Consider the following 24,716-nt stretch of genomic DNA (forward strand, 5'->3'; position numbering starts at 1 on the left):
TTACCTACGTCGCGCCGGCGCGAACGCACACACGGAGACTTGCGCCCAACAGATGCCCCCGTCGCCCGCTCGATCAGCGCCCTTAGCCCTCTCTCCACAGTGCCCTTTGCGCGCGAAACCCCGCAGAGATGCCCCCCCAGGCCCGTCTGGCCGAGGCAACCTGGCGCTGCGATGTGCCTCTTTCGCTGCCGCAATTTCGCCAGCGGTTCGACACGTGAGATGGGCCTCGCGACACACCCCCAGAATGGCAACGCCCGTGTGACGGGCCCTGCGCTCCCGCGTGAGCAGCGAGGCGGCTGGCGATATGCGGGCATGAGACTTTTTTGTTGAGAATTTCTGTGTGTCCGTCTCGAGGGCGGTGGTGGTTTGCATCGTGCGAATGAGCGTCGTGGAATGTGTGTTTAGCCTCCATGAAGTGCTTCGCTCCCCCCGGATGGCACGGCTTCCGTGTGCATAGGAGGTGATAGACCTTGAGCATCCCGCAGCGGCTGTCGCTGCATGTTCGCATACACCTGCTGGAGCATGGAATCCGTGTCTGCGATTACGCTTTGCAGAGCCCAAATGCCGCTGCTACCCTGCACACTGGAGCTCTCAAGACATTCACATAAGAATCACCCAGGCACTACAACGCTGTGTGGTTGAGGCGTTCGTTGAGGAGTCGGGGTCAGACTTCCCATTAAGCCACCCTGTTATTTCAGATCAAAGGAGGAACAACCGTACTGTAGATATTGTCCGACAACGCCACAAAGCCACCGTTGATGCCTCACGCTGCTCAACACTGCCCAACTCAGCTCCGCAACAAGCCCAGAGTCACCCAACCCAGCCGCCTTGCATCAACCACACCCTCCCTCCCTTGCCCGAATCCCGATCATCTCACTCATCGAAACACGCCAACGCAAGAAGCCGCCCCATCCGCGCAATGGCCTCATCGCTCGCCCGCTACACCCTCGTCTTCTACGCGCCCCCGGCCGCCGTCGCCGCCTGCAAGGCCGCCATCTTCGGCGCCGGCGCGGGGCGCTACCCCGGCGCGGGCAACTACACCGAGTGCTGCTGGTCCGCCGCCGGCACGGGCCAGTTCCGACCCGGCGACGCCGCCAACCCGCACATCGGCACCGTCGGCGCCCTCGAGGAGACGCCCGAGGTGCGCGTCGAGACCCTTTGCGTCGGCACCGACGTGGCACGCAAGGCCGTAGAGGCTCTCAAATCGTGCGTCCCAAATTTTTGTTGCCGCCATGGCGATGCTGGTCTGACTGCTCGCGATAGCGCACACCCGTACGAGGAGCCAGCCTACCAGGTATATAAGATGGAGGATATGTGATTTCGCCTGCGTATGAATGTGAACAGATGATTGATGAGATGCATTTCCGTACAGCGATGGCCATTTACTGCATGAAAACATCATGAATTTGCGTCAATCGTCCCTGGAGCCTTCTTGAATCATCGCCATCAGCGCCACACATCGTGGACCCGCTCCACGTCCCCATCCCCATCACACCTCACATAGCCTTCCGTGAAGAGTAATCATCGTGACATTTCCAAGCCTCAACCGGGCTCGGGCTGGCTTCTAACCGTCATACATTAATATCCTCAACGCCGACGTCCCTTTTATGCCACCGATGCAATCACCAACGCTGCTACGTTCTCCTCCTCGCTTCTGACAGTAATCTTTGTCGTCACGCCCGATTTTGAAGAGTAGGCCATCCGCACCGTGGCCACTACCCGACCGCCACCGACCGTCTTGCCAAGAAGCTTGAGCGTGTGCGTGCTCGGGTTGATGGGCACATCCGTGCCGTCCAACGGCTGCAGTGACAGCGTCTTTGCCAGCTGTTCCGTCGCGTCTAGAAACTTCGTCAGTAACTTCCCCTTGGCCGTCCATTCGAGTCGAAACCTACCGGCGATGCTCTTGAGCCCGCTGAGCTGCAGGGTCTCCTCTGCCTCTTCTCCAGAGGCGCCAATCTGCTCCCAGAGGTGGTTGAAGTTGCTGGCGAATGTCGGGACGATGTAGTCGGCACCGGCAAGGTCAAACTCGGAGACTTCATACTCGTCGTCGTAGCCCGTCTCTTCGGGCTCGTTCGTCGAGGGGTCGATTTCCTTGCTGGTGAACTTGAGGATGTTGGAGAAAGATGTGACAGGCAGCGAGCCCCCGCCGTTGATCTTCTTGAACGCGACGTAGACCTTGCCGGGCTCGTTCGTCGCCAGCTTGTCCGCCGGGATGATGAAGAGCTCCTCGAGCTCGTCTTCCTCTGACGGCGTGGCAACCACTGAGACATTTTCGAGGACGGTATCCGGCAGCGTGTTCTTGACCTCGTATTCAAGAACGATGTGCTCTTTGAAGATGTGCTTCACCAGCGCCACCACATACTCAGTCTCGGCCTCCGTGAGCTCAACAACAGGCGACGACTTCAGGACGTGGCCAAACTCCTTCATCTCGGGGATCTGCATCAGTTCGTCGGCGTAGCGCTGAGCCTGGGCAGAAGCAGTGGCCGCAGCCTCCGCTCCGCTGGCAGGCGTCTTCGTCGGACCAACCTTGGGCGCCTTCAACGTCGGGGCCGTAGCAGTGAGCTTCTTAGTGCGGTCCTCGGCGTCGGCCTGCTCCCGAGTGACCACAGGAATGTTGGTGATGTCGAAGGGGTCGTCGAAGGCGGACTTGTCGTCTGACGTGACATACATGACAAGCTGGTGCTCGAACGCCGGGAGAGAGAACATGTTGTCTGCTATCAGTCAGCCTGAGTCCGCGGTCGGCAAACAGAGAGTACGTACCATTCTTGACAAAGTTGCGGGCCATCTCGTCGTCCTCCTCGCCCATGAGCTTCAGGTTCAGAGCAGCGCGGTCGCGCACCTCGTCGTCCACATCGTCCAGGCATCGCGTGAGGAGCACCTTGACGCTGGCCTTGACATCGGGGTCCTTCTGGCCCACACCAAACTTGGCCAGGGCAGTAACGGCGGCGGCTCGAACAATTGCGTTCTCGAGAACCACACGATTGTAGATGTAGCGGATGTACTTAGTCGGCTGAGCAGTTTTGGGACCCTCCAGCCCGATAAGATGGAGGATGCGTACGGCCAGCTTGGTGAACTCGCAGTCCTCGATGAACTCGCAGAGGTGGGCGAGTGCCTCCTCCTTGGAGTCGGGGACGAACTTGATCAGGTCAAACATGCTCTCCACGACTGCGCGCTTGAACTCGTAACCGCCTTCGTCGCGTAGGATGCCACTCAGGAAAGTCAACATGCCAGCCTGCTTGTTGGGGAACTTGAGGCAGAGCGTGCGGATGGCCTCCACAATCGTGATCTTGAACTCGTCGGTGATTTCGGACATGAAGCCCGAGATCTGCTTCATCAATCGGTCCACGCTAGCTTCATTGCCAGTCTTGAGCAACGTGGTAATGGCAAAGGTGGCGATCGACCTGTTGCTGTTGGAGATGAGGAGCTCGATGTCGGGGTTGCACGTGGCGACGGCGGTAGGCTTGAACGACGCGAAGTTGTGAAGGATTCGCAGAGCGGCAAACTTGGTGACGGCACGCGGGGAGGTAAGGAACAGCTGCAGGACATGAACGGCCTGGGTGACCTCGTTGTCCGTGACATCTCTCATGTCGCAGATAGCCTTGGCGGCCTCGAAGTTGACCATCTCGCTCTTGTGCCTCAGCCACCCGTCGAGAAGCTGCATCATGGGCCGGCGCAGCGAAGCGTCCTCCTCCGCCAGCTGGGCGGCAAGACGGACAAGCATGACGGTGGCGGCGGGGTTCTTGATCGCGCCCGCGGCGCCAAACTGCTGTACCATCTTCACCAACGCCATGCGATCATGCATGCGCATCTGGTAGAGCAAGCCAATCGCGTGGTACTGAGCCATGGTCGAATTGTTCATCGGCATCTGGCCGCTCGACGATGAGAATCCGAGCGAGAAGCCACCGCTGGACTTGGTCGAGGCCGCGGCCTCCTGGGTCTCGCTCTGCCATCGGCGCACGACCTCCTTGGCGATAGGAAGCAGGTGGTAGGAAGAAACCAGCGCGGCGGAAGAGACAGAGGGGTTCTTATCCACAATCGCAGTCTTCATAACTCGCTCGATCGATTGCACCGTGGTTGCCTGTAGGCGGTGAAGTCAGTTAGGGGCCCGACAAGGCGCTTGTGAGGCGGCCGACGTACGTCAATGATGCGGCACAGAGCTCGGATCGCGTTAGGGCGGAAGATGGCGTCGCTGCTGCCGCCAGTATCCTTCATAATGGTGCTGGTGACCATGATGATGTCCTCGGCCGAGTTGGCAATCTCCTTGATGACAAGGTGGACCATCTGTCGGAGACTGGCATCTTTGTTCTGGAACAGCTTCGAGATTCCGAAGAAAAGGGTCGTAGCTTCGTTGGTCGGGAACTTCTCGCCGGTGTAGAGCAGCAGAGCGATCTTGGTCAGGAGGATGCGACATCGTCGAGGTTGGATCGGTGAGCTATTGAAGAGACGCGCTGTCCGCCAGTTTAGCTAAGCTCCGTGCGAGTCGTGGCGCCAATTGCTGCTGGCTCACCTTCTTGAAAGACCTGGGTGCGGTCCACCTTGACCAGGCCCAGGTCCGCATCCTCGTCCTTTTTGCCGTAGCTCATCTTGGGCGACTGGTTTGGAGGAGGGTGGTCGTGGGTTGTCCAAGGTGGCTATGGCTGAGGCTCCAGATATCACCACGTTGACAGTTTGGGCGGGCTCAGGGATGAAGGGGGGCGTCACGTGATACCCCACCTCGACTCAAACACCACCGTTGACACGCCCTTCCAGCGAGGCTGGAGGGGCACTGAATGTCAATGTTTTACATTTTATTGTAGTACACATGTCGCGTAGCAGGCCCTGTGCTTGAATATTGTAAATTTAACCACGGAAAAGAGGTTGAGGTTGGAGCGTTGGGCGTTGCCCCTCGGAGTGGAAAGTGTTCGGTGAGTGGCCAATAGCGGGTCCTCACCGAGAAAGGTGACCCGGCGCGCCTCGACTTACATCATCGCCTAAAGAGCTGCCACACCGCGGCTGACCGCGAATTTTCTCCTTCAAGCCCATTCTTCAACCCAGGTCCTGAACCGCAACCATGAGGCCGCCAAATCAATTGCCCCTGCGACTACTACCGCGGGCCATCAAGGGGACGCCGACTGTGCGCCCATTCCATGGCACCGTCGCAAAGGCCGCCAATGTCGCACCGATTGTCGGAACTGGCCCGCCGCCGGAGCCGCCGACGCCCGCGGCTCGAAACATCAACGAGCGAGTCGAGCGCCGCAAGAAGCAGGCGGAGATGCTCAAAGCCGCCAAGGTCATTCGAAATGCCAAGGACGGGAAGCAGACAACCCTGCGGAAGAGATTTTGGAAGGATGTTAGCATCCAGGAGGTAGACGGTGAGTAACCCGGGCTCTGCGCCGTTCGGCCTGGACACCCGCGGGACACATGCTAAACGAGGCGAAGGTTCGCTGCAAATTTTCTTAGACTCGCGGCCATTGCGGCATCCTCAAACAAAAGAGATCATCCGATTGCCCACCTCGAAACCGAACCTGGCCGCCGCCATCGCGCTCGAGTGGGACGTCTTGACCTCGGCCCAGCAAGCGACGAAACAACATTTGATACCCCTTACAAGCCTCGTCTGCCGAGCGGTCGACATCGCCGAGGATGATGCCTCCAGCCCGCCAGGCACCGCCAAGAGCCGGAAAGAAATCGCCACTACGGTGATGCGATACCTCGACACCGACTCACTGCTGTGCTGGGCTCCGCCAGCCGGCGACTATGACCTCCGCAACGACGCTGGCGAATCGCTGCGAGATGTACAAAAGCAGGTTGCGGAAGAAACAGTCTCCTTCCTGACGACGCATGTCTGGCCTGGCATCACCATCGAGCCTGTTCTAGACGGACACGAGATCCTCCCGCGAAAGCAGCCCGAGGGCGTGCGAGAGGTGGTGCAGGGCTGGGTCGAGGGTCTCAGCCCGTGGGAGATTGCCGGACTGGAGCGGGCGACGTTCGCGGGCAAGAGCCTCGTTGCTGCAGCTCGCTTCATCTCGGCGTGGAGCGAAGGCCCTATCGGCAAGCGCGAGCTCAACGCGGACTACAAGTTTGGGATTGAGGAAGCCGCCAAGGCTGTGAGCCTTGAGGTGGATTGGCAAGCAACGCAGTGGGGTGAGGTGGAGGACACCCACGACGTGAACAAGGAGGACGTCCGGAGGCAGCTGGGTAGCGTTGTGTTGCTGGTGTCGGGAACGGGCAACTCTGCATAGACTGGGTGGGGGTTTGCATGTACGAAACATATTGTAATCATGTATGACCAAGGGTCGCATCCATAGACAGACCCCTGGCATGTATTCTATGGCACAAAGACACACATTGGGTATATTCAAGTGGAAACTCGTGACGCGTAAGAGGCTGCCTCGTGCATCTGGGCCTTTCAGAAGAAGGCTGCCGTGCCCATGTTATCAAAGGTTGACTTTTCCCACTGAAAGAACGAGTCCATGGTGTCGAAGCTCTCCAATCCCTGAAGCTCTTGGCTTGCTTCAAGACAAAACTCGGCATTGAGATCGTAGCCGCTGTTCTCCAAGACTGCAGCACCATACTCGCCTCGCGATCCTGCATTTGCTGCCTGCGTGGGACCCGTCGGATTGTCTGCCGGCGACCTGGTTAGCCCTGAAACGTGCGTGAGGCATGGTAAACGTACGAAGCGGTTTGGCTGAGACCTTGGTGTAGATGGTTTGCAGGAGTTTGAGCGACTGCTGGCCGCAGGTGTTGAATGAGGCGACGCATTTGAGTATGTCCTGGCACTCGTCCCATGACTGAGCCATCTGCGACTGGCTGAGCGAAGGAAGGAGGAACGGGCAGGTTTTGGCGATGATAAGAACTGTTCCTGCGGTCGAAGCGTCTGCGGCGCGTTAGTTTAACGCAGTCGTGATCGGGAAAAGAAAACTTACAGAGCACATCCCACCACCAAGCGCCGGTAGTGTGAGAGTTGTATGTGCCGTGAATGAGTTGCAATAGCTCTATGGCGGCTTCTACGCACATGCGAGAGCATTGGAGGGTCATCCCAGCCAAGATTGGATCCGACAAGGGCTTGAACGTGGACCTGTCTGCTGTCTTGTGGCGCTCCTTGGCGGCGAGCTGTGTGAGTACAGGGCGGAGGAGCATGATGCGCAGATAAATGAACCTGGTCTAGTCAGTCATATCCGAATAGACATGCGAAGCTCTTGTGTGAAAGGGCTTACCGGGCGTGAAGGAGTTCCCTCTGCGCAGTAAATAACGTGCGATCCTCCTCTGACCCCGGGCTCATTTTGGCGTCTTCGTGCCATGACAGATCATCAGGGAGGGATGCCTCAAACTCAGAGAGCTTCTCATGCAGCTTGAAGATTGTATCCAGGTTGTGGGACTTAGGCTGCTCTGCTGATGATGGCAATGGGAAGCCTGGATCCTCACGGTTCATCCATGGCTGGTACACCTTGGACAGAATCTCCTCTAGGATGCGACACAAGCGGACGCTCTCGTGGTAAAACCGAAATCGCGGAACTGCTTGCTGGTTCTGCACGGCGCGGGACTTTTCGTTTGGCGAGTCGCTTTCGTTGCCAGTAGGAAGAGGGAGAAGGGATATGTGCGTTGTCATGGTCGGCCGCCCGTATGTCATGCTCACGAGCCTGTCAGATGCGGTCAGCCATGTCACAGCCGCGCACTGTCTTTGTGGATGGAGCTCTTACATGTCCATGGTAACACATCCGTACCACGTCCTGCGGCGCACTTCCTTTTCCAGGTCCCGCCGCGTGTCTTGTCGGTGCTCTGTGTGCAGTCCCAGCCCCTGAGCGACCCTGCACGCCACGCCTGTCGCGTTCCAACATCGACTCGGATACGGGGTACTCTGGAGCGCGATTGCCAGAATTAGCAGCGTCTGAACGACGCTCAGATTGTTCGACTCGAGAAGGTCGAGCCCCACAAAGGCCTTGGTGCGCATGAAGAAGGTGTGCGACGCGGCCAGCCTGTCGGCGGGCCCCAGATCCGAGTAGTGGCACGACAGCGAGAAGATGGCGTTAAGGGCACAGTGGAAGGATATGGTGTTGGCGTCAGCCTCTGGGTAGCATCCCAGTCCGAGGCCTGGGATGGACGGCTCGCGAGGTTCTGAACTCGCCTGCCACAGGCTACGATAGGCATTCTCAAAGGACGGTAGGTGGAAGAAAGGGTACATGTAGTACACCTTTTTGCGAAAGCAGTCCATAAGGTGGTCGGCCAGTTCGCGTGGGGGAAGGGCGAACTTATGTGAAGGAACGTAGTACGAGGCATCGCGGCGCCAGTCGCGGCCAACATCCCGGGAAGCCTGGAGGGTGTAGTCTCGGGGCAGACACGGCGCGGAGGTCTCCTTGTCTCTCATCGAGTCGAATGCCTCCTTGAGGAATGACGCCGTGGAAGAGCTCCCGTAAAAGTCCTCAGAACTGCTCACGTTGTCCTCGGTCATGACCGTCCCCATGGCGGACACGCTGCTGGGAGCAGCCTGGGGCGCCATGTCGGCGTCTGGCTGGCCCTGGCCATTGTCCGGCTGGCCGAGGCTGTTGGGTGAGTTGAGGGAGATGCTCGCCCGCCCCGGCGTTATTTTCCTGTAGTCGACTGGCCCTGGAGTACCACCACGTTCCGAGAACGGTGTTGCAGGTTTTGTCCAGCCCGGAGCACTGTGCTTGGGTAAGTCGTGACCACATTCTCCCGGACATGGAGACGCAGCATGTGGACCGGCGCCAGCGTCAGGCAGCTGCTCTTGATCTAGAGACGGCAGAGGCACATCTGCGTCTATACAAGCCCGTTCTAATCGACGTATGCGATCATGCAAAACTTTGATGTATCTGAGTTGAAGCGAGTTAGCACCAACATGGCCGGGCATGCCGCCGCAACTGCAAACATACTCATCGGTGCTGGCCGTCCGCGCGTTCTCCAACTTGTACACACAGCGCTCCAGACCGAGCGACCGCCGGCGACACGTTGAGCATATCGGCTTCACGCCGTCACACCGGGATTTGCGCTCACGACATGGTTCGCAGGCCAGTGAGATCTTGCGACGCTTCTGCTTGCCGTTGGCCTGGGCAATCATGTTGGAAATGGATGGTTTTTGCGAGTGACTTCAAGTCGTGCCACAGATGCGCCGGGACTGTCCCGACACTTCGGTGAGCTACAAGACCGCATCTGCCGCGAAAACCACCGGGATGGTTTCCGAATCTTTGGATTCAGAGTCGGTCGTTCGGACTTGACGCCAACCCGCACCAGAGGCTTCGCTAGTGCCTGGCAGGTGCCACGGCTCCTAGCGCCGACCCGAGCTGGGGTTGGTGGCAGGGGGTGGACAGCTGAATCTGGGGCCGGAGTGGGGTGCCGGCGATCGTTGGAGACACGGAGTTGCTCCGAACCGCCGCTCCGGCGCTATTCCGTGGTCCGGCCCATGTGATCAGAAGCAAGATGCCATGCGCCAGCTGTCCAACGGCACCAAAGTTGGAGGGGTTACAGTCAACGGCCGATAGCGTTTCCCGCTGTAGCAGTTATGCAAGTTACTTTGACGAACAATCCCAAAGCGCCATGTCTCAATACGCTTGTAGATGACTGGATCGTGTAAGTCAGAAAGCGGGGGCGGTCTGGTAGATACGCGAGAAACAATATGCATCTGGTTTCATGGGATTGACCACCATGAACAAGAAGAGAACTGTATTGTACATCCTGACGTTATGTCTAGACAATGCAAGCCTCGCCTTCTTCTCACCAGAAAGGGAGCCGCGTCCGCACTGCCTGATACGCCTGTAGCAAATGGGGCAGATATTGGTTCAGACCATGGCTGTTCTTGCGAAGAGACGCACCCACGCCGAGCGCGGAGACAAGAACACCCATCCAAAGGACAATCTTGAGTGCGCGTCGCAGGAACTTTCGCCGCGCAGCGCCTGGAGTCATCTGTTTAAGGACAATTAGTATTGATCCGTCATCAATCTGGTGAAACCAAGGCCAGCCGCCCGAGGCCTGACATACCGTGTAGCTCCAGTCCTCGTACGTCGGAAACAGGCACTTGTACCAGTAGTGCGCCTGAGAGTGCGGGTAGGTCATCGAGTTCCATTTCTTCCCGCTGCGGCCGGCCACGTTGTACCAGCTCACGCAGCCTCCCCACCATACCGTCTTGTGCAGGTCCTCCTGGAGCTGGCGAGAGTAGCGCTCCTCGGCTTCGGACTTGACTTCGACGGTGTCAGCGTAGCCGTCGAGCACGGGCTTGATGACGCGGAGGGCGTAGTTGATGCCGTTTTCGGCGGCCATGATTGTGGACGTGTGTCCAGTGGCGGTATTTGGGCCTTGACATCTAGTCAGCTTCTTCCAGTACATGCGTGAAAGATGCAGTGCAGTAAGCAGGGGAAACTTACCCAAGATCATGAAGAAATTCGGAAACTCGTTTAGAGCAATGCAGTTGTACGCCTCGGGGCCGTCAAACTTCTCCCAGTGCTTGTCTATCGTCACGCCGTTCCTGCCCACAACCTCGATGCCGCTCATGAACTGGTTTGTCGAATAGCCGTTGGCAAGAACAATAACGTCAGCCTTGGTGACCTTGCCGCCCTTGGTGCGGATCGCGTCTGGCAGCACCTCCTCAATGGGATCGTCGAGCACGTCCAGGTTGGTCGCGTGCAGCGCCTCGCAATAGCCCGGGTCAAAGATCCTCCTCTTGCAGCCAATCTCAAAGTCGGGTATCAGCAGGTCATGGTAGCGCTCCGGGGCGGTCTTGCGGATGTACCGTGTGGCATTGCGCTCGCGGCTCTTGCGGTACCGCTCGCCCGCCCTGGTCATGTAGAAGCCGCGCATGTCGTTTTCCGCGTAGAGGAAGACGCAGAAGCGCACAAACGCCATCAGCCCGGGTACATACTGGAACAGCCAGCTGATGGTCTTGGTGTGCGGCACGTCGATGGGAGGGATGATCCAGTGCTTGGATCGGATGTACTGCGTCAAGTGGCGCGTTTCACCGACGACTTTTGGTACAATCTGGGACGCGGTGCAGCCGTTGCCGATGAGAGCCACATTCTTGTCCTTTAAGGAGACATCCTTGCGCCATCGCGCGGCGTGGAAAACGGGACCCTTGAACGTCTCGATGCCGGGCATATCAGGCTCACGCGGCGTGACCAAGATGCCGGTGCCGCTGAAGAGGAACTGGCATTCGTGAAAGAAAATGGCTCCGTCCTCGAGGTTCCGAATCTCCAGTCGCCAGCGCTTAGTGCTCTCGATCCATTCGCAACGGACGACTTCGACCCCAAACCTCATCTTGGAAGGCAGGTCATAGTCGTTGGCAACCTTGTACAGGTACTCCCACAGCTCCTGGGCTGAGGCGAGAATTCGCGTCCATTTGGGGTTTGGCGCAAAGGAGAAGCTGTAGAGAATGCTAGGGACGTCGCACGCGCAGCCTGTCATGTCAATACGCATGACCCTGTGGAGGAAATTGGGGACACCGAGCTTACCTGGGTATTGGTTTGCAAACCATGTCCCGCCGAGTTGATCGTGGCGCTCAAAAAAGCGAACGTCTGTGATGCCATACCATCGCTTCAGCGTCGCCCCGAGACCAATGGCAGAGAAGCCGCTGCCGATGCAGGCGAACTGGCTATAACCCGCACGCTGCTTCTCGCCCTGGGCCATGGCTCAACCTTGTGCGTGCGGTTCAACTATGCAGTTGGGAAATTTGCCGATGGGTGGCGATCTGACAGGGACGAACACCGAAGGGGCCAACTCCTGGCGATTGGTAGATTCAGAACCTGGCAAATGCAAAAAGTTAATTTGTTCGACAGTTGCAAGAGCATGGCCCAGGCAGGTCGGGAGGGGGGTATAACATGCATATCACGGTGTTGTACCTCGGCTCGGCCCGTTGTCAAAGAGGGGAGAGCAACTTGGTTCGAGCGTGGCGCCTAGTTCTCCGCACCGGCGAACGAGCACCATGCAACCAAATTTCAGCTACCGGATTTGATTCCTGGGTGGGCGTCTAGAGAGTAGTAGTTGCCGCCCAGGAGCAACAAGCTCAGATCCTGGGCCCACTGTCTGCGCGGTGCAGGGGGGCGAGTTTGCCCGTCCGTGACTAGGGGAATACCCACCCGGGTGTCACCTGTCTGGAAGCATGCCGTATCACCGATCTGCGGGCAGTTGCCCGCTGCATGGATGTTGGGAGTGCATCACGACGTGTTACAAGAGGACCGGAGGTACTTTGTGCGAGACATCGCACAGGCGGAAGAAGACACGTTCATGTCATCAGTTCTCAAGTAGAAGGGTACCTGTACATCACTTGCTGTCATGAGGCGTAGCCGACGACTTTGAATCGTATCGGCTTAGCTATACATACTACTTCGTAGCTATTTTGTAGTAGGGATGAGATTCACCACGGGCACCGCCGGTCATCTCGCATGGACCCTGCGAAGCGCTCCCTTGCTGTCCACGTCCTGCCTCCCCGTGAAATCCAGGTCCGAATGCACGGACCGCTCCCTCGCCAGCCGGAATAGCCATTCTGGTCCTCCTTTCTGTTCGGAGGTCAGCATCCGCTCAGCCGAGCATTCTGCTCACCAGGTCAGAGTTTAAGGTTGGCTTACCAACGACGTGATGAAGCGCATTATCCCGGGCATGTAGATGGTGGCGCCTAGTCCGCTGTACACCGTGTCCACCAGCCGCTCGCTCACGCTCTCTACATCAAGCAGCGGGAAGAGAAAGTTGGGCTGGTTCGTCGTGCCCGAGATGATGGGCGTCTGGATGTAGCTGAAGATGCCCAGTGTGAGGCGCACCCTCGGCGCGTGGTGCGAGTATTTGAGTTCCAGTTGCAGTCCCTGGCACAAGTCAGCGCTTGGAAGGTTACATTATGCGTCGGCCAGGACAGGAGTGACGAGACATGCGCACCTCGTGTAGCGCCGTCAGTCCGGCCTTGGTTGCGGCGTAGTCGACTATGTTGGGCGGCGGTACCACAGAGCTCATCGAGCCCGTGTTGATGATGTGCCCGTGGTCTCGCCTGACCATCTCGGGCAAAAACTCCTTGACCAACAGGAAGGGCGCGATGAGGTTCGTCTTCATCGTCACCTCGACATCGGCGTGCCGCCCTTCCATAACGGTGTACCCGCGCGCCAGGCCCGCATTGTTGAACAGCACGCTCGGGTGGCCAACCTCGTCCTTGATGCGAGCGCAGGTCGCCCGAAGGGCCGTCGAGTCGCTCAGGTCGCACTGGTAGTACCTGAGTCGCGAGCCGCGCGGAGGCGTCCAGCGCAGGGGTTGGAAGTCGATGACGACGATCCGCGTCCGGGCGTTGCGCGCGAGCAGGCGCTGCGTGATGCTGGCGCCGAGGCCGCTGCTGCCGCCCGTGACGACGACGATCTCGTGGTCCCAATCCCAGCGCGTGTCCGAGACCCAATTATTGGCGAGCTTGCGGTTGAGGAAGTCGTTGAACGCGAGCGCGAGGGCCACGGCGGCGAGCATCGAGGCGCGGGCGCGCAGCTTCTCGACCCGGGCGACGGGCACGTGGGCGACGAGGCGGGAGAAGATGGGCTCCCAGCGCAGGCCGAGGGCCAGGAGGAGCGTCGCCTTGGGGTTGAGCAGCCAGCGGCGGGCGGTCGCCGCAACGGCGTCGATGGTGACGCCCTCGCGGGTGGTGAAGGCCCCCATGACGGGAACCTCGCACGATGTTGTTGGTGAGACGCGCGACTCTTGGCACCTCAGCGGCCCGGACGGCTACTCTGCTCAGCTGGCACTGCGCTTCAAGTCCATATATGGCAAGCCAGGGCCGCGTCGGTCTAAGCTTTAGCCCAACGGCGCCGTTCCGGCTGGGAAGCTCCGACTTGCTCTCTGTCGGCCATAAGGTTCAGAGTCGTATGACCAGCACCTTGGCTAAAATGCCAGCACGTTAAAGTTGGATGGATACTCTCTCTCCTACATTAGCAGACCACAGGCCAGGGAGGCAGGACAGGGTCCAAAGCGGGCTTGGACAGGGCCCTCCCGAACGGGGTCCCAAAACGCATATGGGGCCGCGCCACTCCCCGCGTTTCTCCAGTTGCATTTGGTGCTCGGATTGTTTTAGTTCTGCGGCCTGCCCTCCCCAGCTGCAGGGCCTCGGCTCCCTGACCAGGCCCCCCGCACCTCGCGGAGAGCTTGTGGTAGCGGCACCGCGTTGGACGGCTGGCTGCAGTCGGGCATCGGGACCATCCCGTTGGCCGTCCCCAGCTTCCAGGATGTGATGAAGGTCTGCGGCCGACCCTGCCCAGCCGATGACGAGAAATCCCTGTCGACCATTTCCGGGGGTGGACGCGAAAGGGCAGCTGAGGGGGGAAAGCCACATCTGCAACGGACTTGGGTTCGTGCATTAGGCTCGCGGCGTTCATACTCTGTGTTGGTGTTGATGCTGGGCTGGGCTTGGCCGTCCGCCGCAGCATGTGTAATTACAGTCCCACGTCTCTCTGTCCCTGTTCACAGCTTGTGGCCGAGGTGCAAACTTGCTCTCCTCAATCCCAGCAGAGAGAAAAGCCAAGTTGTTGACATAACTCACCTCGAAGATGGTAGGTTCTGCGGATGCGAAGTATTCGGCTGTTCATGAGCATCACAAAGGCTAACTTTCGCTCAGACGTTCCCTCCCAAGCCGCGTCTCTCCATAGGAGAGCGCCTGGGCCTGGCGGCAAAGCTGACGACTCTGGGTATTACTCCCATGAGACATTCTCTCGTTGCACCGCATGATATCTGACAAGCAAAGTGCCCTTCCGTCTTGCCCTTTACACGACATACCTTATCTACTTCTCCCTTCGCAACCGTTTCCGCGTGCGCTTCTACTTCATGTGCGCCGCCGTGCGCATGATATTCCTCACACTCTCCGGCCGCCAGATCCAGTACCTGACGCCCACCACCCGTCAGAGCTACCAGGGCTGGGTGACCAAAAAGGCCAAATCCAAGGCCGTCCGCGCGTCGTCCGCCGATGCGGCGCGTGTGGTGCGTGACATCGAGCCCTTGAGCGCCGACGACGACTCTGCCGTGCTCTGGATCGGCAACCGCCACAAGGCCAAGAAGTTTGTCATCTTCTTCCATGGCGGCGGCTACGTCGCCACGGCCCTGCCCGGCCACTTCGAGTGGTGCTGGAACTCGTACGTCCGGACGGGCGCCGAGGTCGGCGTCGAGGTTGCCGTCGCCTTCCTGCAGTACACCATGTGCCCCGGCGGCGTCTTTCCCACGCAGCTGCGCCAGGCTGCCGCTACGCTCGGCTCGCTGCTTGACTCGGGCATAGACCCTGCCGACATTTCCATCGGCGGCGACTCGGCGGGAGGGAACCTCACGGCGCAGCTCATCGGCCACTTGCTCCATCCTAACCCGGGCGCGCGGCGCATTGAGCTCACAGAGCCACTTGGAGGGGCTTTCCTCGTCTCGCCGTGGCTAAGCGTCGACACGCGAAGTCCATCCTTTGTCGCCAACGATTACAACGACATGATCTCAAGCAAGGTTGTGCAGCGGCTCGGTACCGAGTACTTCGGCGGCGTCGAGGGCTTCAAGCAGGCATGCAGGGGGAAGAACCCGTGGGCGACGCCGATGGACGTCGACACTTCGTGGTTCAAGGGCATCGACGACGTAGTGGCGCGCATCTACGTGACGGTCGGCAAGCGCGAGGTTCTTGCCGACCACGGCATCAAGTTCGTCAAGGTGCTTCGAACCCTGGGCGTGATGAGCGACATCCGGCTGGAGGAGACGGAAGGAGAGGCGCACGACTGGATCCTGCTCGAGGGCGAGGTGGGCAGCGTGGGCGATGCGACGAGGCGGATGAAGGATTGGTACAAGTCTGTCATCTCTGTAAACTGAGATGGTCTGATGGATTCGTTTTCGCATAGTCATCAATCGATGGGGGCGGGATCTGGGCCGGGGACGGCAAGCCAGTACCGCGTCGACCGCTGGTAGCTTGAAAGCTGTATTTGTGTCCTGCGTTTCAAATGTCGTCGAGCGATGGGTCATGTCGTGCCATTTCGCGACGTGCAGGCGGAGGAGGGCCGGCACCTCCGGTGGCTGTCGGAGGTTCTCCCACTTACACGGTGGGCGGCTGGCAGCTGAGGAGCTTGTTCGTTAAACGCCACTTCAACGGCGCCTTTTGCAGAGGATTACGATAAATAGTTGGGACCAATGAGATGTCAAGCATACCCAATTGCGTGTGCCTTGTCACACAAGGTCGAGGTCGTCTTTTCTGCGCGATCGCTCGACGGAGCCCAATTGAACGTGCCTCAACGTGGATGAAGGACGCTTTGGTAGACATTATGACCCCGAAGACTCAAAACAACTGATATTTGCACTTATGCTGCAATTGAGAGTAGTCAGTACATCTTGGGGGCCGTAACTCAGCGCGCTGCCGGAGCCTGCCGTCTCTCACAGGAGAGCACAGTCGACATCTTGCAGACGGAACCGCACCTAGACAGGATAAAACGGCAGTAGTGCTGACAGCGCAGCTTCTCAAACCATCATAGACCAAGTCAAGCCCATGCGGCCACATCTCCGGCAGTGGTTCGACCGGCTGGGCTCCCGCCGGAGGCCCTTCCGTGTCCGCTCGGAACTCGGGGCTGCGACCTCGCGGCGCGACGACCTTCGTCGCCATGCCCCATAAAGAGAGAAACAAAACGTGGTCATATATCATTCAGGGGAGAGCAGCTCCCAAGCGTGAATCTAGAATTCCACAAGGTTTTGTTTCTGACAAAAATACATCAAAGACTGCGTAAGTCGATTGTCTGACGATACCAGATACCGTCTGCGCCAGCGTCGACACTGATTCGCACCCATGGCGGCCGCCGTCCAGAACCCCATCCTCAACTCTCCCATGGCAGTCGTGGAGAATGTCGTGTCCGCCGCCAACGGCACGTCCACACGCGATGCGGGAGGCGTCCTCGCAGCCGCCGTCGCCGGCTTCCAGGAGGCGCCAATCCGCTACACCGTCTCGACGCTCCTCGTAACCATTCTCGTGTACCTCTACCGCAAGTCCATTCCCGAGCTTGACGCCAAGGAACCACCGGTCATGCTGCCTCGGATACCGTTCATCGGACACCTTGTGGGCATGATTCGAAACCAGGCCGAATACTACACAAGCTTGCAGTTAGTATTCTTATACCAGAAATACGATGGAAGCACCTTGGCACTAAAGAGATCCCAGCAAGAAGACGGGCGCCGCCATCGCCACACTCCCCATTCTCGGCGGCAAGACGTACGCCATATGGGACCCGGCCCTCGTCCAATCCGCTTTGCGCCAGAAGACGCTCTCCTTTGAGCCCTTTGCCGTCGACTTCCTCCAGACCATGCTGGGCATGAAGGAGGATTCGTATCGGGCATTCCGCGAGAAGCCTGAGCTCGTCATCGAGTTCTTTGACGCCCTGCACTTCACCGTGCGCGGCGAGCCCCTGCATCGCATGAACGCCAATGCGCTCAACTACATTTCGTCTCGTCTCGACGCCATGAAGGGTACCCGCAAGATCCCTGTCGACAACTTCTACCTCTGGCTCAGGGAGCTCATGACTATGGCCACCACCACGGCGCTCATGGGTGATAAGAATCCCCTGCTGCACGATGGGAAGCTCGTGGACGACCTTTGGTGTGTGACTTATGCCCTTCAATGGCCTTAACAGCACTAATCGTGTTGCACAGGTGTTGGGAGAACGCAATCCCGAAGATGCTCATTACCCCTTGGCACTCAGTGACCAATGCAGACGCCTTCCGCTCTCGCGAAAAGTTGCAAAAGGCGTTGGGCGACTACTATGCTGACCGCGGCGACCACCACGAGTCTGCTGCCGCCGTCACCAGCGCCCGCGCCGCCGTTTTGCGCAAGTACGGCTTGCCCGACAGCGAGATTGGCCGGTTCGAGGCCAGCCTGCTGCAGCTCGCCACGGGAAACACTGTCCCTACCACTTTCTGGATGGTCGCCAATGTCTTCACTCGCTTCGACGTCGTCGAGCGCCTCCGCACCGAGCTCGAACCCCTTGCTCAGCGCAAGGAGGGCAGCAACATTGTCACGATTAACATCACAAAGTTCGATGAGACGTGTCCCCTCCTCGTCAGCTGCTACCGTGAATCTATCCGCCTCTCGAACCACGCACTTTGCGTCCGTCGCGTCATGGAAGAGACGGTCATCTCCAATGGTAAAGGCGATTCGTTCTTGCTCAAAAAGGGCTCCGACGTGCAGATCCCGGCCGGATTCACGCACCGAACGGAGGAAGTCTGGGGCGCCAACGCGGCCGAGTATGAGGCCGACCGTTTTGTTGGTCGCCAGGCCAAGCTCTCCGCGCAAGCTGAGAAGAACAAGCGCAACTCATACATCCCATTTGGCGGTGGCAAGCACCTCTGCCCTGGCCGCAACTTTGCCTTTGCGGAGATTCTTGGTACTGCTGCCGCCCTGATCCTGGCTTTCGACATGTCTTCCGATGGTAACGGCGCTCCGGTCAAGCTCCCCGAGATGGCTACGACTACCATCATGGGCGGGGCTTCCAAGCCGGACAAGCAAGGGGAGGGAATGAACCTGGTAATCAGGCGGCGGCCAGGCTGGGAAAACGTCAAGTTCGAATTCGAGGTTGTCGGCAGCGCACAACCATAGAGATGCAGTCATCGGCCAAGGAGGTCGGCGGTATGATGAAGATGAAAGCGGTAAAGATGTTTTGGCCCAGAACATGATAGCGGTCGACAAAAATAGGTCAGCGTCGCGAAAGGTGCCCACGGATGATGCCAAAAAGATCCATAGAATCGTCGTGTATCGCTAGATCTCTTCATGTAGCATTTCAATCTATCAAATAACTGTTCGTTCAGACTCGTCAAGTTAACTAGAGAGAATTTACCATTTCTGTCACTCTTTGAGCGGCACCCCAGCTGATCTTGTATCCGCTAGGCCCTGCACCGTAGCAATGGACGAGTGGCAGCCTGCTCGTTTCGGTATCAAGCCCAGTTCGACCAGTCGTTACGAGGTCGATGAATTCTGTCTCAAGGCGAAGCCCACCCTTGCGCATGGGGCGACGTCCAATGTAAGCCTCCTGGCAGTCCAATGCTGGAGCGGCATCGGGTGATCCAGGAATTGGCTGGAGTAAATCGGGACAGAGCGACGATACACGCCGCAGGATCTCCTCGACTGCAGCGTCAGAATTGAGAGGCGACCTGCGAAAACGTGTCAGTCAATGTCGCAAGCAAAAGCGACGCGATCCCTGTGGTCGTACCAATTGTGCGGTTCCTTAGTACCCCCAATCACGGTCCCGCCCCCCAGGGGACGGGGAATTATAACTGTGGCATTTCCGTCTGCCGAATGGTGCGAGATAGTGCGGTCGTACTCGTTGGATATGAGTATAAACTGTCCGCGCGACGGGAAGCATTTAGGGTCGCCGAATCCCATCCCGCTAGCATTGACAACCGCGCAAGGTGGAGGCAGAGTAGGGTTATGGTTCGCGGCAAGGAAGAAAGCTTCCTCTACCGATGTCAACTGCTCGCGGAAGAACACAGCACCATGTGCCTCGGCCCTTCTTTGCAGCCAAACCAGGTACACTGGGGAGTTCAGAACCCAGGCTGAGTACGTCAAGCCAGACTTGATGGTGGAGCTTTGGGGAAGCTCAGACGGGTCAAGCACACGAAACTGAGGCCACGCCGAAAACATTTCAAGATCCCTTGGGCACAGTTCTGTGTCGAAATACTCAACGGCAGGCACAAACTCAACACCAGAAGTGCTTTCGGTTCTGCATATCTCGCCGAGCTTTGCGTATGTCTCATGCATGAGCGTGTTTTCGAATGCCTCCCGGGCATTTGTCACCGATGTCGGCCGGAAGTGGGCGCCGGCTTTGGGAGAGGCATAGTCGATCGTCCAGTCGCCCGGCAGATCCTTTGCAAGTACTGTAACCCCATGGCCTTGCTTGGCAAGCTCCAAGGCCGTGGTGAGGCCCAAGACTCCTGCCCTAGATTCTGGTCAGCCCCAGGACCTGCTGGCACGACCAACAGGCGACAGATGAATACTTGCCCGATCACAGCGACATGCTTTCGCTCCATTGTCGATTTTTACCACCCAAAGGGTTGCATGGGTGAACTATGGAGCAGGCTGAGGTTGGCTGACGAGATCATGGCACCGGATTTTTCGGAAGGGCGAGCGTGACTCGACGGCCGAGGCCGCTGCTGACCCATGTCAGCTCGGGTGCATCCTCTAACGGACTTCGCGTTTCTGCATTGCTGCGTCCATCTGATCGCCTCTGCTTAATTGCAAAAGCGTCTGGACTCAACAAAACAACACATCCTCGGCGAGATGTGGAGATTGAATCGAAGTCGAAAAGCTGGACAAAGCTTATCGTGGTCCGCGGCCAGAGCGACGTCTAATGGCGGAGCGGTCCAATGGATGCGGCATCCATCTCTGGGAGCTCCGCTGCGCGCGAAGCAGATGTCGATGTCGTCAAGTCAAGGTATGCGACGATGGGAGAATGAATGCAGAGCCAACATGTACGACATTGAGTAGCTGAGGTTGCACAATCCATGTGCCGGGGATCACTGGATCAGGTGCTTGCGCGGGCTGCGGTATTGGTGGAGCTGAGGCTGCGGACCTGTTTCGTTTGGCAGGTGCCCCTCATCATCCTTCCACCTGTGCCTGTGCTTGGCCTTCGAATCTGCCCTCTCATTTTCTCCGACCATCTTTCATCTCAACCCCCAAGCCTAACTTCACCAATCCTTTGGCTTCGAGTTGCGTAGTATCCGAACTCGGCGGCATGGACGCCCAGGCCAAAGCCGCGGCGACAGCGCCAAGACTCCCGGTCGAGCTCGTCCTTCACATCGTTGATTCCGTGGCCCCTTCAAACCCCAACACCATTGTACCGCCCTCCGACGATGTGACCAAGACGCTCCTCAGTCTGTCCCGCGTCTGTCGTGCAACCTACCCAGTGGCATCTAAGAGGCTTCGGCAGCACTGCGTGTACATTGAGTCGAACGACAGGGCCAGGCGGTTCGCCCGATACTTGGGCGGGCCTTTGTTTGACCACTCAGGGTCCATGGCCCGCGTCCATCACTTGACGCAGATCACGCAGATGTTCCTTGCCCCCTTCTCCGATGAGCCGCGCGAACGTAGTAGGTCCATCATCCAACGAGACGCAGGCGATGAGACCTCTTCGGACCATTCTTGGGAGCTTACCGCTCCTTCTCCGCTGGATCTTCCGACTGCGCTTGCCGTGCGAGACATCTTCAGGGCTCTCGCTCCGTACCTTCGCCGCCTCACCATAGACATGCCATTGCGCTCGCTGTACCCTGATCAGGATCGCTACCGCGTGCGGCCGGTTCTGCGATCAGCATTTCAAGCGCTGGTGAACCTGGAAGAGTTCACGTCTGTCCAGGACGAGTTGTTCCTGAACGCCTATTCTTTGGGGCATGGAGAGCCACTGGTCTGGCTGCACTGCTGGAAAAAGCTGCGACGCCTCTGCATATACAACCCCGATATCGGATCTCAGCAGCCAGTGTGGGACGGCATGGTTCTTCACCCCAGTCTGGAAGTTGCTATCTTCGCACGAGCAGACATGAACGACATAACAGAAGAAGACATGGCATACAGTACTGTGGACATCAAGAGGGCATGGTTCAACTCGCGGTCCAAGATCAAGGACATTGACCCCTCGAAGAGGGATCGAGCTGAGAAGAGCTTCACCATCGTTCTAGTCGACTGCGGCGGCTTGCATCCAACGTTGCAATCTTTTGCACACGGGTGGAGTAGGCTCGACCCAGAGAATCAGATCCAGGTTCTCCTCTCCGATGCGCCGGAGTCAGATGGAACAGATGCTTTCCAAAATCCGATAGCTCTTACTCAGACATATCTGCGAGACAACGCGGTCCGTGGCGTTCTATTTGACGAGACGGCCATGTCCATGCGGCAGGCGATCGACCATGAGAACGAACCTGGTGGCATGCTGGCTACAGTCAACGGCACGGAATGACATATTTGAGCTACTCATCCGGATCTCGACGGCCTCGAGGCGTGAGGCTAGCGATACTGGAACCGTCAGGACAAGAATCGATCCGAAAGGCACCCAGGGAGAGGCGATGATCTATTAAATGCAGCTATTCTGGACAAGACCTAGTGGCGACACACTATGGCGAAACCGAGATCGACAAGGGAATTTGTTGTGTCGCGCAGTGTATCCCCCCGCCCATCAGAGGCAGCTCTTGTAACGGTACCGTCACGACATCTCTCTCGCTACCAAACAACCGCTGAACCGTCTTCAAAGCCGCCGCGTCGGATCTTTTGTCGCCAAATTGAGGGAAGATTAGCCCTCCGTTGACCATCAGGTAGTTGGCGTAGTTAAATGCCGGCGGGGGTAATTCGCTCGACGCGATCGCCTTCAAAAACTCTTCATCCATAGCGACCTCCGAGACGTTGGGCTCAGATATCTCGATGACCTCGAGCGAACGGCCTTTGGCATCTTTGGTTCCCGAAAGTACATCGACCGCTTCTTTGTATGCTCGCACCCAGACGCTGTTTGCATTTCTGCTCTCCTCCGAGCTCGGCTTGCTCAAGAGAACGACGCCAGGGCGCGCGAAGCGAACGAATGCATCGATGTGGCAGTCAGTCACCTCCACACCATGGACGCCTGGGATCCATATGAACTTCTCGATGCCCAAAGTTCGAGCAAACTCCGCTTCGATATCCTCTCGACTCATTCCGGGATTGCGATTATCGTTGATGATGGAGCTCTCGGTGGCAACCATTGTGCCTTCACCGTCGACCTCAATGGCGCCGCCTTCAGTGACGAGCGAGGACTCGATACGCTCAATCTTGAGATCTTTCAGCAGTGTGCGCGCAAGTCCGACACATGTCTCTGTCCCAAGGCCAACAGACGTCTCTGTCCGAAACTTGTTACCCCAGCCATTGAAGTTGAAGTCCACGCCGCAGAGGATACCGCTGCTCGGTCCTTTCGGGCCTGTTTTCATTGTGAAGGTTGGTGCGATATCTCGCATCCACAAATCAAGCTGTTTTCCGTCAATTGGATGCAGGCTAACTTTGTGTCTCGTCGTCCCAGGAGCGAACCGGCTCCGGGCCTCTTCCAGGCGGGTTCGATCCACGACCAATGTCACAGGTTCGAACTGCGCGACAGCGGCAGCAATGGCGGACACCTCCTTTGTTGCGGATGCGAGCGCGCCAGGGAATTCTTTGTAGTAAACGGTTTCACCACCAGGCCAAGCGAGGACGGTGCGGGCGTGTCGCACCCATTCTGCCGGCCGGTGGAATGCTTGTGAAGCGAGCCGGATATGAGCCATGACGAATCAGCGGTGGCGCCGTGAGATGTCAATTGCACAAGACGGATTGACTGCGTCTGAAATGAATCATGAGAGGAACTGAGGTGGAGGAGACCGTCTATTTCTGACGCGGAGAGCGGCTTAAGAAGCTGTATTGATTCCTCAGGCCAGCCACCCATCCCAATGTAGAACATATCACGGCCAGATATAAAATATACCAGAGGCTGTGCCTAGCGCCATGGGGTTCTTTTACCTGTTCCGGTAAACGCACGCTCGGCGGAGTCGGTAGGTGGTAGTCGTGTTCCGCAGCACGCACAAAGAGAATCAACTCGGGCATGCGATGCGACCAGTTCGCCGATTGAAACGTCTCGGGTCTCTCGGGTAGGTTTGCTGGACTTGTCGAACATGGCGTGACCGAAGGCGTGAACGGACGAGGCCAACGACGCGCCAAGCTCTCCCCGATGATTGAATTGAACCGAACCCCAGCCTGTGGGCTCGTATGGATTCACACGATCGGAGCCAAGTCTGGAGGTCTCTTCCGGCGACCAAATGATAGATTGACTAGGATGGATATGCTCATGTCAACTGGACGTCAAGGGCGCCGCGGGTGGCCGATGACGCCTCGCGCCAGAAGCCGCCCAGCCCATGGCCCTAGTACTCTGAACCCTTACCGGGTCGCATAATGGGCCGCAGCAGGTGCATCAACACCGCAAATATGCCACACCAATTCAACTGCAACACCAAAAAAAGAGATATCGCATCCATCTTCGTGAGGATTTTCGATGTTGACGAAGAGCAAAAATAAAAATAAAAATGAAAGACATACAACAGCCGGTGTTCGCTGGTCGTCACCGACCCAACTACTAATCTGCCGCTCATAAGCTTGTCTATGGGAGAGCGGACGGGATCCCGAATTCTCTTATGGCTATGGTCGTATGTACTTGATACACGAAGCAAATCGACTTATATCCATGCATTCTTGACCATGAGAAGAGCAAAAATAAACATACAACAGCCGGTATTCGCTGGTCGTTACCGACCCAGCTACTACATGTAATCTGCCCCTTACCAGCTTACCTGCGGGAGAGCAGACAAGGTTTCTTGCTCACTAGATGAACCTGTCCCGACCTTTTGCCGAAGTCCCGCGTCTCGGGCACCCTCTTCGCGCCCTCGTGCTACCCGTCTCTGTTCCGGACGGCGATAGCCCGGCCAGACCGTCTCGAGATCTCACCGATTCTGACCTCTGGTCCCAATCTCACTCTAGAATCGCCGGATACCCTCTCCCATAAACTTGTCCACCTAGACCTCCACTCCTAGAGCGTAATATCGAGCAAAACGCAATGTGATGGAAAGACAGTTTTCTGATGTACTCGATTCCACGACCTACACGAAGCAGAACATCCGCGACAACACTTTGGACGACGCGCAGCTGGTGACACGATGTCCGCTTGACAATGGACGATGGGTCGACGCGTCCATCGCACCGCACTATGCCGTCGGCCAACTCGATCAGCTCCCGGCAGAATTGCTCACACAGGTCCTGC

The 24,716-nt window shown here is 57.9% G+C and overlaps 10 protein-coding genes and 1 non-coding gene across 11 annotated transcripts; 5 read left to right on the forward strand and 6 right to left on the reverse strand.

Moving 5' to 3' along the window:
• Window positions 1-919: 919 nt before the first annotated feature.
• Window positions 920-1,318, forward strand: PLICBS_001409 (uncharacterized protein; the record flags this gene model as incomplete). The annotated part of the gene is made up of 2 exons (XM_065599818.1): window positions 920-1,206; window positions 1,264-1,318. The coding sequence occupies 2 exons, from the start codon at window positions 920-922 to the stop codon at window positions 1,316-1,318; spliced, it is 342 nt and encodes a 113-aa protein (XP_065455890.1).
• Window positions 1,319-1,605: 287 nt separating this feature from the next.
• PLICBS_001410 (coatomer subunit gamma) lies at window positions 1,606-4,583 on the reverse strand (the record flags this gene model as incomplete). The annotated part of the gene is made up of 5 exons (XM_018317526.2): window positions 1,606-1,838; window positions 1,893-2,711; window positions 2,761-4,078; window positions 4,138-4,448; window positions 4,508-4,583. The coding sequence occupies 5 exons, from the start codon at window positions 4,581-4,583 to the stop codon at window positions 1,606-1,608; spliced, it is 2,757 nt and encodes a 918-aa protein (XP_018183051.2).
• A 467-nt stretch (window positions 4,584-5,050) lies between these two features.
• On the forward strand, window positions 5,051-6,218 carry PLICBS_001411 (ATP synthase complex assembly protein atp12; the record flags this gene model as incomplete). The annotated part of the gene is made up of 2 exons (XM_018317525.2): window positions 5,051-5,351; window positions 5,419-6,218. The coding sequence occupies 2 exons, from the start codon at window positions 5,051-5,053 to the stop codon at window positions 6,216-6,218; spliced, it is 1,101 nt and encodes a 366-aa protein (XP_018183050.2).
• Window positions 6,219-6,385: 167 nt separating this feature from the next.
• PLICBS_001412 (uncharacterized protein) lies at window positions 6,386-8,473 on the reverse strand (the record flags this gene model as incomplete). Its single annotated transcript, XM_018317524.2, has 5 exons — window positions 6,386-6,600; window positions 6,653-6,853; window positions 6,903-7,135; window positions 7,194-7,616; window positions 7,677-8,473. The coding sequence occupies 5 exons, from the start codon at window positions 8,471-8,473 to the stop codon at window positions 6,386-6,388; spliced, it is 1,869 nt and encodes a 622-aa protein (XP_018183049.2).
• A 1,229-nt stretch (window positions 8,474-9,702) lies between these two features.
• Window positions 9,703-11,604, reverse strand: PLICBS_001413 (uncharacterized protein; the record flags this gene model as incomplete). Its single annotated transcript, XM_065599819.1, has 3 exons — window positions 9,703-10,280; window positions 10,350-11,375; window positions 11,430-11,604. 3 exons carry the CDS (start codon window positions 11,602-11,604, stop codon window positions 9,703-9,705), a joined length of 1,779 nt encoding a protein of 592 aa, XP_065455891.1.
• A 746-nt stretch (window positions 11,605-12,350) lies between these two features.
• PLICBS_001414 (uncharacterized protein) lies at window positions 12,351-13,599 on the reverse strand (the record flags this gene model as incomplete). Its single annotated transcript, XM_065599820.1, has 3 exons — window positions 12,351-12,473; window positions 12,543-12,773; window positions 12,844-13,599. 3 exons carry the CDS (start codon window positions 13,597-13,599, stop codon window positions 12,351-12,353), a joined length of 1,110 nt encoding a protein of 369 aa, XP_065455892.1.
• An 884-nt stretch (window positions 13,600-14,483) lies between these two features.
• Window positions 14,484-15,768, forward strand: PLICBS_001415 (uncharacterized protein; the record flags this gene model as incomplete). Its single annotated transcript, XM_018317521.2, has 3 exons — window positions 14,484-14,486; window positions 14,552-14,621; window positions 14,678-15,768. 3 exons carry the CDS (start codon window positions 14,484-14,486, stop codon window positions 15,766-15,768), a joined length of 1,164 nt encoding a protein of 387 aa, XP_018183046.2.
• A 961-nt stretch (window positions 15,769-16,729) lies between these two features.
• PLICBS_001416 (uncharacterized protein) lies at window positions 16,730-18,529 on the forward strand (the record flags this gene model as incomplete). Its single annotated transcript, XM_018317520.2, has 3 exons — window positions 16,730-17,040; window positions 17,099-17,533; window positions 17,587-18,529. The coding sequence occupies 3 exons, from the start codon at window positions 16,730-16,732 to the stop codon at window positions 18,527-18,529; spliced, it is 1,689 nt and encodes a 562-aa protein (XP_018183045.1).
• A 2,131-nt stretch (window positions 18,530-20,660) lies between these two features.
• PLICBS_001417 (uncharacterized protein) lies at window positions 20,661-21,872 on the forward strand (the record flags this gene model as incomplete). Its single annotated transcript, XM_018317518.1, has 1 exon — window positions 20,661-21,872. The coding sequence occupies one exon, from the start codon at window positions 20,661-20,663 to the stop codon at window positions 21,870-21,872; it is 1,212 nt and encodes a 403-aa protein (XP_018183043.1).
• Window positions 21,873-22,026: 154 nt separating this feature from the next.
• Window positions 22,027-22,866, reverse strand: PLICBS_001418 (uncharacterized protein; the record flags this gene model as incomplete). The annotated part of the gene is made up of 1 exon (XM_018317517.1): window positions 22,027-22,866. One exon carries the CDS (start codon window positions 22,864-22,866, stop codon window positions 22,027-22,029), a length of 840 nt encoding a protein of 279 aa, XP_018183042.1.
• A 1,125-nt stretch (window positions 22,867-23,991) lies between these two features.
• On the reverse strand, window positions 23,992-24,111 carry PLICBS_r0003. The gene has a single exon (XR_010602334.1). It is a non-coding gene; the product is annotated as a 5S ribosomal RNA (ribosomal RNA).
• Window positions 24,112-24,716: the final 605 nt, after the last annotated feature.

The sequence above is a fragment of the Purpureocillium lilacinum genome, assembly GCF_023168085.1.
Source record: "Purpureocillium lilacinum CBS 284.36 DNA, scaffold_1, whole genome shotgun sequence".
Classification (NCBI taxonomy): Eukaryota; Fungi; Ascomycota; class Sordariomycetes; order Hypocreales; family Ophiocordycipitaceae; genus Purpureocillium; species Purpureocillium lilacinum.